This window comes from Antedon mediterranea, chromosome 9, assembly GCF_964355755.1.
Source record: "Antedon mediterranea chromosome 9, ecAntMedi1.1, whole genome shotgun sequence".
NCBI classification, from domain to species: domain Eukaryota; kingdom Metazoa; phylum Echinodermata; class Crinoidea; order Comatulida; family Antedonidae; genus Antedon; species Antedon mediterranea.
Window position 1 is genome coordinate 23,655,607 of NC_092678.1, and position 16,900 is coordinate 23,672,506.

The 16,900-nt window shown below is 31.0% G+C and overlaps 1 protein-coding gene across 7 annotated transcripts in view; it reads right to left on the reverse strand.

Annotated features, from left to right (window-relative positions):
* Positions 1–16,900, reverse strand: part of LOC140059347 (ELKS/Rab6-interacting/CAST family member 1-like) — a 50,038-nt gene that overhangs the window by 6,219 nt on the left and 26,919 nt on the right. For 6 of the 7 annotated variants that reach the window (XM_072105236.1, XM_072105237.1, XM_072105234.1 and 3 more), the window contains one exon: positions 5,353–5,439. In XM_072105236.1, coding sequence (XP_071961337.1) covers positions 5,353–5,439 — 87 coding nt within the window. Of the gene's footprint in view, positions 1–3,399; positions 3,463–5,352; positions 5,440–16,900 lie in introns of all 7 variants that reach the window. The other variant, XM_072105231.1, reaches the window with a different exon arrangement.

Below are 16,900 nucleotides of genomic sequence, written 5' to 3' on the forward strand. Positions count from 1 at the left end.
AGTTCATGTAAAAGGCTTGCTGTACATTTTCTTACATCTGTGCTGCTTAAAAAACTCGAGACAAAAGACGCCAACTCGTAAAACGTTGACGAACAGCGATAGGTTGAACAATCTATACAGGACACTCCCTGGGACTTGGTCTAGTCTAAACAGTTATTGATCTTAAACCAAATGAAATTTGAATCATAATCTATTAATAGAACAAATATACGTTTTGAAATAATATTCTTGTTTCGAACCAAAGAGTTTTCAATAATTAGAAACAGATTTAAACTTCTTTATATGCATTTTTGCTGAAAGACAACATTAGTAAATATTATGTTGTTTTTATATAAATCCTGCAAGTGCTTCACATTATTACCGCATTGGATCAAACACGTATGGAAACATACTCTTATAATGTTGACCTTACTAAGTATACCCATTTGTACACCTGGGTAGAGAGAAGCAAACGCAAGTTAAGTGTCCTTATATTTTCAATATATAGCAGCTTGTGAAATGTGGAGATTGCACAACAAATCAGAGAGCTATATTATTCTGTCCTTGCATATTACTGTATGTCTTACAATATATGCTCTATGAAGAAGATATTTGGGAACACTAACGTTGTACATTTATTCTGTTGCATGAAGCATTTGCCAGGAATGAAACAAGTCAAGTAAAACAAAGCAATTCTATGAATCATTGTCTGAGTACAAAAACAACAGGCATCAATCATTATTAGGATATACATATATAGTATCAAAGGAGAATAATGTAATGTACTAATAGAAACCACTCCTTATACATTTCACAACAAGTGATAACTTCCCGTTGAATAATGAAATGACAGCTGGCTTTAAAAATATACATTATCAAAACAAACGGTACTCTCCTACTTACAGAGAAATAAAGCAAAATACAGTAATATATTACAGTTATACAGTTTTACAGTTATATATGTACAGACAACAAACAAATCATATTCTCCTACTTACAAAGAAATGCAGCAGTATTATAATTTGTATTGTGTTTATTGTTTTATGTTTTTAAGGGTCCTGCGAAAACAGAATTGTAAACTTCTTTATGCAGGATCCTTGCCATCATTTATGCTATGAAACTATATTTATAAACGATGAGTAAATAAATGTGAATTAAATTGAATATAACTGTATGGACAGGCAGTTTATTGGGATCATGGTATTTTGTTTATTCGATTAAATCTTATGGAAGAAAACTTTAAAGTATGGCCTACATACAGACAATAACAAACAAACTGTATTATCATACTTACAAAGAAATACACCAATAATATAATATATATATAACTTTATGGACAGAAAGTGTAATGGGATCATGGTATTTTATTTATCGTATTGGATCTTATAGAAGAAAACTCTAAAGTATGGCCTACATCCAGACAACAAATTGACCGATTTTAGCTTTTAAAACTGTCAGTTTCATTTACCGGTATTGTGTGGTTTCATGTTCTAAATTTGTCAAAAGTTAGCACTGAAGTGTAGCCTAATTTCCTGGCCATTCACCAGCAAGATTGTAGTCAATAAAAGTTGGTGTTCTGCTGGGACTAAACATGCATACTTGGCACCTTTTATATTGATTTACTAGGACATGTACTGTCAAACACATTTATTACAATTAAAGAATTTCAATTCATTGTCTTAAGAAAATCAGGAAAGCTGTACAATTTAATAACTGTTTGGTATGGGGGGGTACACAGAAAGTTAAACTTTTACTTCTTCATTATCAATACGAATGGTGCAGTTGCTTGGGTGTTTAGAAAGCTTGCTTACCAATTCCAGGGTTCAAATCTTGTTGAGTTCAAGGATTTATTTTTTTCTTATGGCTAAAAATAGTGCCACCTACCATATGTACTGTATGTATGCTAATAAGTTTAAAAAGTCTATAAATTGTCTCTCAATTACCTCCAAAAGAATGTAATTAAAGTTGAAATAGGCAGGTTGGCTTAAGAACCGGACAGTGTACTTAATCTGCCAGTATATTGTTTTATTAGATGAATCGGTAAATGTTTCTTCTTCGCAATTCGGTTAACGATAACCTCATCATCAAACTCTAAACATGTGAATTAATGAGATAATCGGATGACCATCAACTGTCAACACGCAACAAATCAATTTTACTGCAAAGGATACAACTTTCTCAGTAAAACCACAAAATATAACAAATAGTAATATCATAATGTAAAACAGAAGGTTTGAAACTGGCAACTTTGAGAATGAATACCATATAAGGAGGTGACACATACAAACAACAATAAACATGCACACTACATATTATGATGAGTAACTATATTAATATTGATACAAGGTTACATGCAGGCCTGAATAAGTCAAAACCAAGGTCAACACTTCTTATCATTCTACATAAAGGTAATTAACCTATGTATATTGCAACATCATTATGCGTAATTAGGTAAAGTTATAGACCTTTGGTATGATTTTAAGAACCTGTTCTTATTAACATGGCAAGGCTATCCTTTTATTTACCATTGTTATTATTTCATATCTATGATAATACATATTACAAATGCTATTGAATTATATTTATTTAATGAATGGCATATCAAGGATAATAGGTTAATTAAATTAAAGCAATCAACTAAATTGAGTGGTGCTTAATAGCAGTGAATTGTGATATAGGTGGATTAAGTCATGTCTTCCATGTTGCTGATTTTCATACAAGTCTAAAAAAGTTTTTTTTACTTTTTTAACTCAATGTCTCATTTGAAAGACATTAAATTCTACCTTACTTATAACCAGAGTCCAAATTAAATGGTTTGCAAAAGTCATTTGACCTACATAATCTGTCTTTTATTAGAATTCAACTAAAATTTATCATTTCAAAATTATATATATGATGGAAATGATAGATTGTTTGAGATGTCAATGAATGATAAAAATGAGGCAGACTGTGAGTCTTTGATTATAAATAAAAAATGTTGAATGAAAATTAATTTTTATGTTAAAACCAAAATTAAAGTTTTTGTGAGACTCGACATGGTATAAGCACTATAGGCCTATTGGAAAATTACAAAAAGAACGTCAAAATTTGCATAAAGCAAGTAAAACACATAAACATAGCAAAAATGTTGACAGTAAACAATTTACCTACTGGGCATAAATAAAGCTGCTCAAACTACTTACAATTCATGTATGACAAAAATCAGAATGTACATGTACGATACACTGACAAATTTGCATACAGGAAAATTGTTCAAGAAATAGTGTAAAGGTAAACTACAAAATTTACATATTAAAAAGTAAAAAAAATGCAAACATGCGAATACAAAAGTAGCAAAGACTAAAATCAAGAAGTAGACAAGACATTTGCATACAGGTGGGGAAGGGAAAAACAGCGAAGCAAAAAATCGCTAATTCGTACCATGAGTGGAAGCACTGTTGTGGATATTCTAGTAGTTTAGGCCCAAACGCCTTCTTCGTCATCCTGAAGGTCAAAGTTCAGATGCGTAACAAAGAAAAAATATGATAAAAATATATTATAACACACAAAATATGTATGTAATTGTATTTAAATTGTAATATATAATCATTTGAAACTATTATGCAATAAACCTGTGAAAATTAATATTGCAAGAAAAAATTAATCAAATGTAATAACAAAATGCGTAAAAAACATTGCTCATAATGTTAATAAAATTACAACTGAAACTGTGTCAATGTAAATAAATATGGAAGAATTTAAGACTGTAATTACAGAGCCCTGTTGATAGATTACATAAAGGAATTATATAGGCCAATGAAAGGTAGAAATCATGTTAACTGGAATTAAATGGAACATTTACCTTCCTCTAAGGGACTATTAAACATGTCATTTATCGCCGTCATTTTGATGTTCGCCTATTGGCATTTTCTCATATACAAAGATTTTTAAAAATCATTTATAGCTGTAAGGGAACAGTTTGAAATGATACCTGTCGTAATGCCTTTGTTGTTTTATTCAATGCCATTTTAAACTAGTTCAAACAATTAGTAGATTTACGATAATATTCTGGTGGCTTCAAAACTGTTTCTACTGACAAGTATTACTGTATAATCAATTTATGATTAATGTATTTATCCAGCATGAAATCAAAGGGACTTGCTATGGGTGAGCGCTTTTCTCTTTTTGACAGATAAAAATGGAATAACAGTATCAACTATGTTTTATGTATTTTGACAGACTACCCCTGTAATAAATCCTAGATCAAAGAGTATAAATTATAAGATACAGAAATTGTATTTAATATTTTTTCCAAGGCCTAATTCTATTTACCAGTAGGCCTACGAAGCTCAATTTGAACGCATTCGAGTGGCAACGTGCTATCAACCGTGTAGTGTAACCGGAAAGTATCATTGAAAGATCTCATATTCCCCACTCTTTAATCATCCATAAGGATTTTTGTTACACATCATTAAAATACATAGTAAAATACTCCAGTATAATGTTTGTCAAACATGGCCTGGTTTGTAATTTGACACTCGGAAATATTTTAAAATCAATTCACTTAAACCATCTGATGTCATGTTTCACTGAATATGGACAGAAATAAAGTAATTTTTACGAGTGACAAATTAAACTATAAACCACAAAATGTTCTTGTCGTAAAAGAAAGGGATCAAAATATCATATAAATTAAAATATAAAATTGTAAACGCTAAATATAAAGTCGGTTATTTTACATATTTCTGATTCTCATGGGCAACATAAACACAAAATCTTGAAACTTGATAACATGCTCAAGGGGTCATAGGTCATAGTATGGTGTAATGAAAAAAACAGAATAAAGACTTGTACAAATTGACGTTGATGTTTGGTACAAGGGATACAATGTCACAGTGCGTATAGCATCTGTTCTCTACATGATTTATCTTCTAACAGCTATAGCCCAAACTAAACGTACAATACAAGCAACAATGTTAAAACATTTTAACATGGAAACTATTGTGTTTCTCTTGTGCGCACCATACTGCAGTCTTTGTGGGATTGAGACAATCCAGTCAAACTGGCTGTGAACAAGAGTGCTACATTATTTGTTCGTTCTCAATCACAGTAAAAACTTTTTATAGTGTGCAAACTGTACATTTTTCAGAACTTACCAAAAATATGGAATTTTCAAAATTCTTTTGCAACTTAATATTGTGCATTTGATCTATTTCTTTTAATGTTGTGTGTGATACCAGTGCTATGTTACTTTTAGGGTAATAAATACATTTAATTTTACAGACCAGTAAAATTGAGGCAAGCCATTATAATTCAATATTTCAAACTTTATTTGTTCATCTTAAAGAATGAATAATAAATGTTCATTTAAAAAATAAAATAAAATGTACAAACCTGTTCTGGAGATAATGATTTTAAATCTTGTGCAATTAAGTTCTCACTTTCATTCAGGGAATGTAAACGTTTAACACATCGCTGGGTCTGGAAAAAGTAATATAAGAAAACAAAACAACATATTAAGTAAAGTAAATTACTAAATATATCATATGGGTAGTTTATTTTTTATTTTATTTCAACTTTATTTATAGAGGGTAACCCTTCCAGCTGAACCCGCAGGCCAGCTGATATTCAGGGGCCCTCTTGAAAATGACAAAATATATAAAACTATACTTAACTAATACGAATCTACTATATACAATTAAATTTAAAACTGAGGTAGTAACCTCAGACTTACCAATTCTCTCAAAGTAATGAATATAGTTTGGCAAAGAGAAGTACAATATATATTTTTTAATTAAAAAGAAAAGAATCTTTATTGATGTTTTAACAATTAAGAAACAGCCAACCACTTATTTTCACCAAAGTTTCTGAATTTCAAACTATCATTGTCTACATTTTACACTCTACAAACTTTATGTGACAATAAAATGTGATTGTCCATATATGGACATGATGATGTCATATCACTACCATATTTGGGCATATCACTACTATTTGGGTACATCAAACTAGTTTGATAGTGTAAACAGAACTTAAGACAGTAAATAAAAAGTAGGTACAGTAGGGAATCGTGATCAACAGGGAAGCCTAAGATGGCCCTTGTGGACAAATATCCGCTTTGCTGTTCAGAAAATAAGTTGCAAACGAATGCACTTTAATAAACTAATAACGACCAATGGTAAAACGGAAGGAAACACACACTCCTATGGGATTTGCACCAGGATTCTCTACGGACTGAAGACTCTGATAAATCTCTGGTCTTTGACAGTATAAAGTGATGTGGTGAATCATTCATGAAAAAGCTAAGACAACAAAAAAAAAAAAACCGTTTATGATAACAACATTTTGACAGTTACAGGGTCTTCCCATCACAGGCTAAAACTTTCGGTTTCATAAGAACTGGACCCTGAGGGACGGAGAGATTTGGCAATGGCGCTGGACCGCGGGGAGACATGGCCGACGACGTTCACTTAATTATAATACTCAATTGACATTTCAGAGCAGTTGTCGCTATCAAAAATTGTTTTAAAATAACGAGTCAGTTTCTGATTCTCAAATTAAACATTTTTTTACAACAGATGGAACAATTTGCTAAAATATCTTTATAATAATCATTATGTGTAAATGTGCTACAGACAAATGTATGAATCGAACACAGACTCTTCTGCTTGCTGTAGAGGCACCCTACCATCAGACCTCTTTCATAGAATCCAGTGAAATAAGAACAAAATATTTTTAAAAGCATTCTTTCACTGAGTATATAGTACTGTAGGCCTACATCAGAGTTGTCTTAATTCATCTGCTTTATAACTTCCTGACGAAAAACAAATTCTATTGATATAATAAAAGTAACGATAATAAAATTAAGTTGTATGTTAGAATGAAAACAATTTGTTCTTCTAAAACTAAAACAACTGAAATGGTAAAAACATTCACTGTAGTAGTTTCATAGCGGCATACACGTTTCCTGCTATTCCAGTTTACACAAGTCTCTAGCTACGCTAAGATCATCTTGATGAAATTAGAGATTAAACGCACTGTATCATGTTCTACAATTTGTTATTTGTCAAACATGTTTTCTTTATATAATACACACATGAGGGAGTGCACACAGGAAAGAAATCCCGTCCCCACTAAATTAACCACTTTTTGGAAATGATGATGGGATAAATTAGCAATCATGTAAAAATATTGATCGAGGTGAATAGAAAATGTTGATAATTATTGCGAGGAATGGCGGTATTTATGGACAACATTCTTTCTCTCTCTCATGTCTACTCGAATCCTTCAGCAAGCAATTTCAACAAAACATGACTTCCTTTCCTTCAACTTCCTCTTGCGAACCCCAATGTGTACCCAGAGGAGTTGGCCTAGTCTGTGAGAAAATACTGTGCTGTACACCCTGGAAATAGGCCTCGTTCAGTAGCACGTTTTTTTATAAATACAGGTTGTATAGGCCTAGATATTATAGTCGTATGTTATACTGAATGAAAAGGTCAGTTACAGTGTTGGCTATAGAAATAACTTTTAAATAGGTTTAAATATTGGTATTAGTATAGAAACTTTTAGAAGTTTGGCAAACAGGTTTAGCTAGCAAGGTATGCCATTATTTGTAATGTAAGAAAACCATTAAAAAGACAGCAATCTAATTTATTAAATAGCTATTTAAATAAAAACTTTAAAAAAAAAAATATTACCAAAGTGCGAGTAGTTTTACATTTGGGTGAGAAAATACACTGGTTCTTGGTATAACATTTACAAATCATGAAACTTATCACGGTCTAAGTTTCTAGCTGTAGGCTTAAGCCGAAACTCATCTCTCCCTCAAGGCGACTCTTTTCTCTGACCGCCAAACGAGTTTCGTTTTCTTTCTAAGCGCAATAAAAAAAACTTTGGCTAATTACTTGCCATTTGAGTGAGTTTCAAGGTAAACAGAAGGATCCAAGAATTCTTTCCTGCCAATTAATCATTAATGAATATTTTGTTGGCCCATGGTCAACTGATTACTTTGAAGTATATTGTACTTTTATCTATCATCCCAACGTGATGTGCTCGTCATTTGAAAGTAATGCAATTATGTTTATGAACATTGTTCATGAAAATGTTTGTTCTACGAGGAAGTACTGTGGGCATTCCAAATAAAACCATTGGCAACAAAAAAATAATAATTCTGGTTTAATAAATCAGATTTAACCATGATACCAAATCTAATAAAGCACTATGACTTTATGATATGAAGTTGTGTTTGAATAAAGGTCTGTCTACACTATCAAACTTTATGTGACAACAAAATGTGATGTGCCCATATATAGACACGATAATGTCATATCACTACCATATTTGAGCATATCACTACAATATTTGGGCACATCACAATGTTGTTGTCAAACTAGTTTGATAGTGTATACAGAGCTTTGGAGATTATTAAATCAAATTAAACTGTTATTTTCATGTGAATAAATCAAGTCTGGAATGAGATTCTGTATGTCGCATATAACAATGATACATATTAAAATACATGGAATTAATTCACAATTGGCATAGATTTGCTACTAAACCAAATAATGGAAATGAAACCAGTATAAACTGTCATTTTATACAGTAGGATTTCAAAAATAGCACAGTTATATTATACAATGACATTTGATGGGGTCATTTTAAGGGCCAAGAGACAACCATAAGAACACATCACCAAGAGACATTACTGTATAAAATCAAAGTAAAGTGATAGAGTGTGGCCTGTTACTTTCAAGCCAATATTGTATGTTTAGGTTTCAAGTGATTCCTGACATGTTCAGTTTGGTTATAGATACCTTATTAATGCTATGATGACAGATATGTTAAGTAAACCATAATCAAAGATTTTGAGTAGATTTTGTATAAAGGCAACATCAAGGTTGAGGACAGTAATAAAGTATAATATATCAATGAAAAGTGTTAACAGGAACAGTAGTTTAGTACAGTATTAAATTTAAGGGTCCTTAAATGGTCTTCTGATGATTGTTTTTGTTATTGTCAATCAATCTATCAATCAATCAATCAATTCACTATAAAGCTGTATACACCCAGATCCAACAAGTTTTACTTACTTACTTATTTAATGTAATATAGATAGATGTTATAGAAATAAGGATTAAAATTCCAGCCATTTATAGAAAAAAAAAAGCTCTCTTGACGGTTATATATGACAAGACCAGTTATATTGTCAGAATACTAATGATAAAGTCAATTGACATTTGTACCCAAGCACATCAACACTATCATGCATCACTAACAACATTTCCAGAAATGTCACTTTACCACTAAAAAATGTCACTTAATCATTAAATCGGACATGATAGTTTATTATCATGTCTTAGATAATAAATAAGGGAAAGATTGAGTTGTCAGAAGATAGATGTACTGCAGGTCAACCATGTTGCAGCTTGTTGCCATGTCAACCTGTACTGGATATTAAGCACTGGGTCAATTGGGGATACTGAAATATCCTGGCTGATAAATAAAATTAAATAATTCATTTCAAGTGACTTGTTCACTACGCACAATATATTTGGTAGTACATTTGATGTAGGACATAATAAATTATAACAATACAACATTCTGTCTTGTATATTATCTGAGTCATGCCATTTTTAGTTTGAATGTTTTACTAAGGCCATTTTACGCGGAGCTTTATGAAAAAGTAGTAGATGTGTCAAAACTCTTTGGAAATATTATGTGGACTAAATAGATGTCACATATAATAACTTTCATGCCTTTGTGTCGAGCTGCTAAAAATGTGCTCATTCGTCCACAACTATAGGAATAAGCTATAGGAATATTAGTTAATATCACATACTAATAAACTCTATTAAATTCTAGAAAAAATAAGACATTAGGTATAATTTTTAAGAAGATCTTAAGACAACAGAAGAGTGAAACTTAGTAGAGCTACTATGTTTCTCTTTACATACTAATTTATGCTTCATTTTCAACATTTTTTATTTGATTAAAATACAACAGCTAAAGGGCATTCTACTTGTAACTTGTAACATTTCTGGAATATAAAACCTATTTTAACACCCTTAGTTTATTTATATAACACAGAATGTTACACATTCAATCATATTCTTTCAACCCCTGGTACCAACCCTGTAATCTAAGTAACATATTTTGAAATTGCGTACGCAACTCAATTTCCAGCAACACCTGGGAAGGCAACTGGTGTACAGGTGTATTGTAGCAGGTTTCAATGGGGTGGTCTAAAATGGCGGCGATGCTACGCTAGAAGGCCAGTCAAAACAAACAACTGAAAATGATTTCTCAACAGGGGGAAGAAAATCAAAGACTTTTGATTGCTTATATCCACTGGGAGTTATTCTTGTAATTAATTTATAACTTTCTTGCATATTGTTACAAATTGTAGTTAATTTTTAGAGGAATGTAACAAATTGTAGAGTAAAATTGCACACTGTAACTCAATAAATCTTACCATAACTAAGCTAAGTATATTACTAGCAGGAATATTTTGGGGTTGAATTTCGTAACGCGAGACTTTGATATTTTTTCTGTAGTTTAATTTAAAATTAAATAACAAACTTTTTATTAATCTATTAATAAAGTTTTAAATAAAATCAATAAATTAATTTAATTTTTACTGATTAATATATTTAATAGTTTGAATATAAATAAATTTAAATTAAGTTATTTGTATTCTTAACTTATTTACTCCAGTGATGAGCACATAATTATAGAGGGCGATATATAAGCAAAATAAAACAACTATCTTTCTAGCAATGTATTTTGTAAATTGATGATGAATGTAACTTTAGATCAAGTGCTCTTTATTTAAAAGATCAATGTTCATTAGGTGGTTTTCCGATTAATCGTACGATCAAAACGGTATGACCAACTAGCTTGGTTTATAAGTAGCAATGTTCCTAAAGTTTATGTTGATATTAGCCTACAACCCACAAATTATACCATTTGATGCCTTTTGGTAACCTGTGTGAGAACTAGCTGCATCCATATGCAAGTGGTCTACTAAATGACCCTAGTGACCAGTTGGATGTCAACAAATCAATTACAATCATCTGTCCTGAGACTGACATACCTGTCACTAGATGTGTTGATTGATGTAGGACAACACAGCATACAACAGCAGGAAACACTGTCATGCTTTTAACCTGTCTGTTTTAGGACATGATCTTTGCCCTAAAAAACAACCCTAAACAACAAATTTGTAATTCATCTAATTTATTATCTGACCTCTGCATTTCAATAAATCTTATTTATTATTTATCATGGATTTTTAATTGATAATGCCAGATATAAAATTGCCTTTTAAATCAGATTAAGGTCACATTACTGCCAATCAATTTTAATTATGGTTTAATAGCTAATTCAGAATGCATAAATGTTACTGTTATTTGAAATTTAAAACAATTAAAGACTTCTATCAAAATGGGTAATCCTGGAAGGATCTCATCCGAAACCTTAGCAAAGCAGCTCAGGCGGAGTAGATAGAAGTTTACAATGAATGGGTAAGGAATATGAGAAAAAAGAAAATCTAGATTGATAGATAGATGATAGTGATACATATCCCCGTACATGTCATGCATTTTATAATTTACAATAAGATTATAAAACAGATAAAAGAATGACAATCCATAAAGATAACCAAATAAGTTAATGATGAGTTAGATGATTAGCGTTTAATGACATTAATAAACAGAATCTTTGACCATCAACAAACCAGCCCAGACAATTACAAGGAATACATATCCTAGCAGTCATTCATTCTAGGTCCTGACCCAGACATTCCATCAGGAGATGAGCAAACCTTTATGAGGAAGTTAAGATGAGTGTTTAATGGGTATCTTCACACATTAATAAGCAACTGTATATCATGTAAGCATGGTGTTAGTCTAAACAGAAGCAGATGCAGGCCTTATAAATTATGAGTAGAGGGTAGTTAAAAATGAATGAAAGGTCACGGTCAGGTCAATGATTTATTTTATTCAGAGATAGGATAAACAATAGCTACATAAGCGGCATCTTCAAAAGTTCTAATTTAGAGAAATTAAATGTTGTGGGTTTACAGAATGTATCAATATGATTTAGTGGTTTATTATGGAACAACAAATTATTAAATTTTGAGGCATGGTGGGAGAGAGAAAAATAATCTTAAGAATGATGTTGAATGCACAAGACCTGCCAAATGAAGGTGAGCCAGTACAGTACGCTACCTACTACTAGATTTTGTTAAATTAGGAAAGTTACTTCTTTCTTTTCTAATGTATTTCTTTTTAAAATTCACCTAAATAAAGTTAGTAATTTATGCAACTAATGTCACCCCTTCACCACAAGGGGTAACTTTTGATCCTCTACTAACCTTGGAACTGAATCAACAAAATTACTTTCTAACTTTACTGGGCCTCATGTATAGGTTTAAATCATTCATGCAATCACATAAATACATATATTGTTATATAAGTGACAGACACCCTATAAAGCATCTCCATTGAAACTGTCAAGTAAATAAATAAGTATAGTATTTACACTTCCTCTTCCATTTTATGTTGTCTAATCTTACTAATTGGTCAGTGTCCCACAATCTACCTTCCTGTACATGTCAAAAGGCTAGACCTGTAGATAGAACATGCAAGCCAAGTCAACACTTATATATAATCTATTACCTGCTGTTAACTGGCCACATTGATTGATTGATTGACATTATTACAACACTGTACTACTGATATATATTAAGTTAAAATGGGAATTCAAAGTTCTATTAATCCATTTACTTCTAAAATGATGTTGTTCTATACAGTATAATAGCGATGTATAAAATCTGTGCATGCGTGTAAGGCAAATATGCACCGTTCAGTTCATTATTGGGTGGGACTGTGTTTGATCGATTAATGTTATTATTGGTACCTATAGCTGAATGGGTATAACTAGATGCATGTACGCAATAATGAAGTAGATTAATGTTATTATTGGTACCTATAGCTGAATGGGTAACTAGATGGATGTACGCAATAATGAAGTAGATTAATGTTATTATTGGTACCTATAGCTGAATGGGTATAACTAGATGCATGTACACAATAAATGAAGTAGATTAATGTTATTATTGGTACCTATAGCTGAATGGGTATAACTAGATGCATGTACGCAATAATGAAGTAGATTAATGTTATTATTGGTACCTATAGCTGAATGGGTAACTAGATGCATGTACGCAATAATGAAGTAGATTAATGTTATTATTGGTACCTATAGCTGAATGGGTATAACTAGATGCATGTACGCAATAATGAAGTAGATTAATGTTATTATTGGTACCTATAGCTGAATGGGTATAACTAGATGCATGTACACAATAAATGAAGTAGATTAATGTTATTATTGGTACCTATAGCTGAATGGGTATAACTAGATGCATGTACACAATAAATGAAGTACATTAATGTTATTATTGGTACCTATAGCTGAATGGGTATAACTAGATGCATGTACGCAATAATGAAGTAGATTAATGTTATTATCGGTACCTATAGCTGAATGGGTATAACTAGATGCATGTACACAATAAATGAAGTAGATTAATGTTATTATTGGTACCTATAGCTGAATGGGTATAACTTGATGCATGTACACAATAATGAAGTAGATTAATGTTATTATTGGTACCTATAGCTGAATGGGTATAACTAGATGCATGTACGCAATAATGAAGTACATTAATGTTATTATTGGTACCTACAGCTGAATGGGTATAACTTGATGCATGTACACAATAATGAAGTAGATTAATGTTATTATTGGTACCTATAGCTGAATGGGTATAACTAGATGCATGTACGCAATAATGAAGTAGATTAATGTTATTATTGGTACCTATAGCTGAATGGGTATAACTTGATGCATGTACGCAATAATGAAGTAGATTAATGTTATTATTGGTACCTACAGCTGAATGGGTATAACTTGATGCATGTACGCAATAATGAAGTAGATTAATGTTATTATTGGTACCTACAGCTGAATGGGTATAACTAGATGCATGTACGCAATATAAATGAAGTAGATTAATGTTATTATTGGTACCTACAGCTGAATGGGTATAACTAGATGTATGTACGCAACATCAAAAGTTTTTCTTTGTAACTAAGAACTACATTTGATTAAATTACATTTTTTATTTTATCTTAACTGAAACTGCTCTGATAACATCTTATTGAATAATAATTTCATTTAATTTTCGTTTTTATCAAGCCGAACAAGACAAATAGGTTATAATGGTCGCCGATTAAAAAAGAAAGTAAATTTGAATTTGAGTCAAATGTTAGAATGGACCCCATGAGAGTAATCTAGGGTTACTTCCTCCTACATATTGAAATAAATATGTGAAAGTTATGATTTAGGACTTAAGTTATGGTTATTGATGGCTTTTGTGATCTTGAATGTATCAAGCATGGTGCCTATTAGGCTAGCACATTAAATGTTGTTTCTAATTTGTATCAGACACAAACAACAACATATTTCCAAGGAATGATGTAACATAGTGCTACAACTTGTATATTGGCGACCAAAAAATAGTTTTTACGATGGACTGCTCGATATTAGAGGTTAGGTTCAGGTCAACGAATCAGGGTGAATATAGAATACAAATTACTATAGCAAAACCAATATGATGTGTAATTTGTAATTGTATTGTAACCGAAATACTGAAGTATTTTTAGGTTTAGGCCATCTGATTGGCCATACATAGAGGGGGTACTCATATGAGAATGCTGGGCTGACATCTCACTGGACATATTTTTATTTTAAAAAATTGTGTAAATATTATCATGGTAGTCTATTAAATGTTACCAAAATTCCTATACTCTGTATAAACTATATGGTTGAATAGTTACCCCCTACAATGCTATCAAACTTGTCAAAAATCCAATACATTTTATTTTCCAAATATTTTGATAATAAAAAAATAAGTGAACAATAAATGTAATAGGGCAATCAGTTTTACGACAGGAAGGCAAATGTACACAATAAATCAACTGTTAGATAGTAAATGTAAGATTCACTCTAATAAGTGAACAAGTATGTCCTCTCCCTCTTTCCAAATATGAGGAAAGAAAACAATTTGAGATATTACTTAACATTATACAAAAACCAGGTTAATTTGTTATAGAAAATAGTGCATGTTTTTTTTTCATTGTCTCCCAGAAAATTTGTAAATGAAATTACCTCATTAATACCGTTTATTTTATATTGATACTGTTGATTCGTCTATTTGTTATTTTAATATTTTTATATAGTTTATTATATATCATTGTTGTTACTTTGGGAGTACGGAACCTGAACTCCTATTATAGTGATTAGGTTCACTTTTAGGTTCCTGCCTACTCCCTTAGTTTCTGTGTTTTTGTTTGTTTGTAACTGGTTTTTGGCAATAAATAATAATAATAATAATTCAAAAGCAGGTCCCCCACCTCCCATCTTCCAAATACAAGAAAAACAAAATTGAGATAACGCTTGATGATTAACTTTGTGTTCACTCTAGAAAATAGTGCATGCTGTTTTTTTTCATTCTCTCTACAGTTTTGCAAGTTTCTGGCCGCTGGTATAGTTTCTTCTTTTCTATCCATTTATATTACATATCAGCAAATCATTGGAAAATGTCAGAAATATTTTCACTTTTCATCTTTGTGTATTTCCTTTGCTAAGGGCGCGGGCTATGATTCATAAACGTCTGGGAGGGTTTAACCGAACTCTATATTAACAAGATTTTAATCTGGTATTAGTCCCTTCTGATTTGTTAATTAATTAGCCAATTAGGAATCAACATAATTACCTCATTAATACTGAATTAAGTCCTCTCAATCATGAACTCTGCCTGACCTTCTGGTCAACGACTTTTGTCCAATGAGCTAATCTTAAAAGTTAATCCTACTGGATTGACAAGTTAATCTACCTAATCTGTCAAGTGTATAGGTGTGGTTCTCTGACTGAAACACAGCTATACATCACTGTCAATATATTGAAATATATGTAATTAAAGAAGACATGTCATTGGAAACAATTCAAACAATTTTGCTAAAATAAAACATTTGTACATAAAATTACTTCCATTTTCATTGCTGTACATTGGCTGACTGAAAGATATTGACTGATTGAAAGATATTGATTGAAATGAATTGATTGAAAGAGATTGATTGAAATGAATTGATTGAAAGATATTGATTGAAATGAATTGATTGAAAGAGATTGATTGAAATGAATTGATTGAAAGGATTGATTGAAATGAATTGATTGAAAGAGATTGATTGATATGAACTGATTGAAAAAGAATTGATTGAAAGAAAGTAAAAAAAAGTTGATTTGATTGAAAAGAATTGATTAAAAGAATGTAAAGAAATTGATTTAAGATTGATTGAAAGAATGGAAAAGAAATTGATTTGAGATTGATTGAAAAGAATGTAAAAGAAATTTATTTGAAGTAGATTGATTAAAAGTAAAAGAAAATTATTGCAAGAATTTGAACAATTATTTGAACCACAGTCAGACAGAAACAAATGGATTTGAAAAATGTCATTAGGCAAGAGACTTACAATACAATTAGTACAATTACTCAGTAATTGAAAACTGTGATGAATTAGAAAGTATTGTTCAGAATTAACAAGTGCTTGAAATATGTACAATATATGTACAAAAATAAATTACTGTTATACAATATGACATAAAACAAGTAAAATAAACGTCGTTTATGCAGTAAAACAAGCCGAAACCTAATAAAGAGTAAAATAACACCTAGAAACCTGTTTTTTGTTTCAACATTCCAACCTGAACATTAGAATAATACCTGAATCCTAAATTGGCAAATTCAAATCATTAAACCAGTCAACTCTGGAACAGATCTTATAATACCTTAGTAACAAACTAGATACAAATGTTA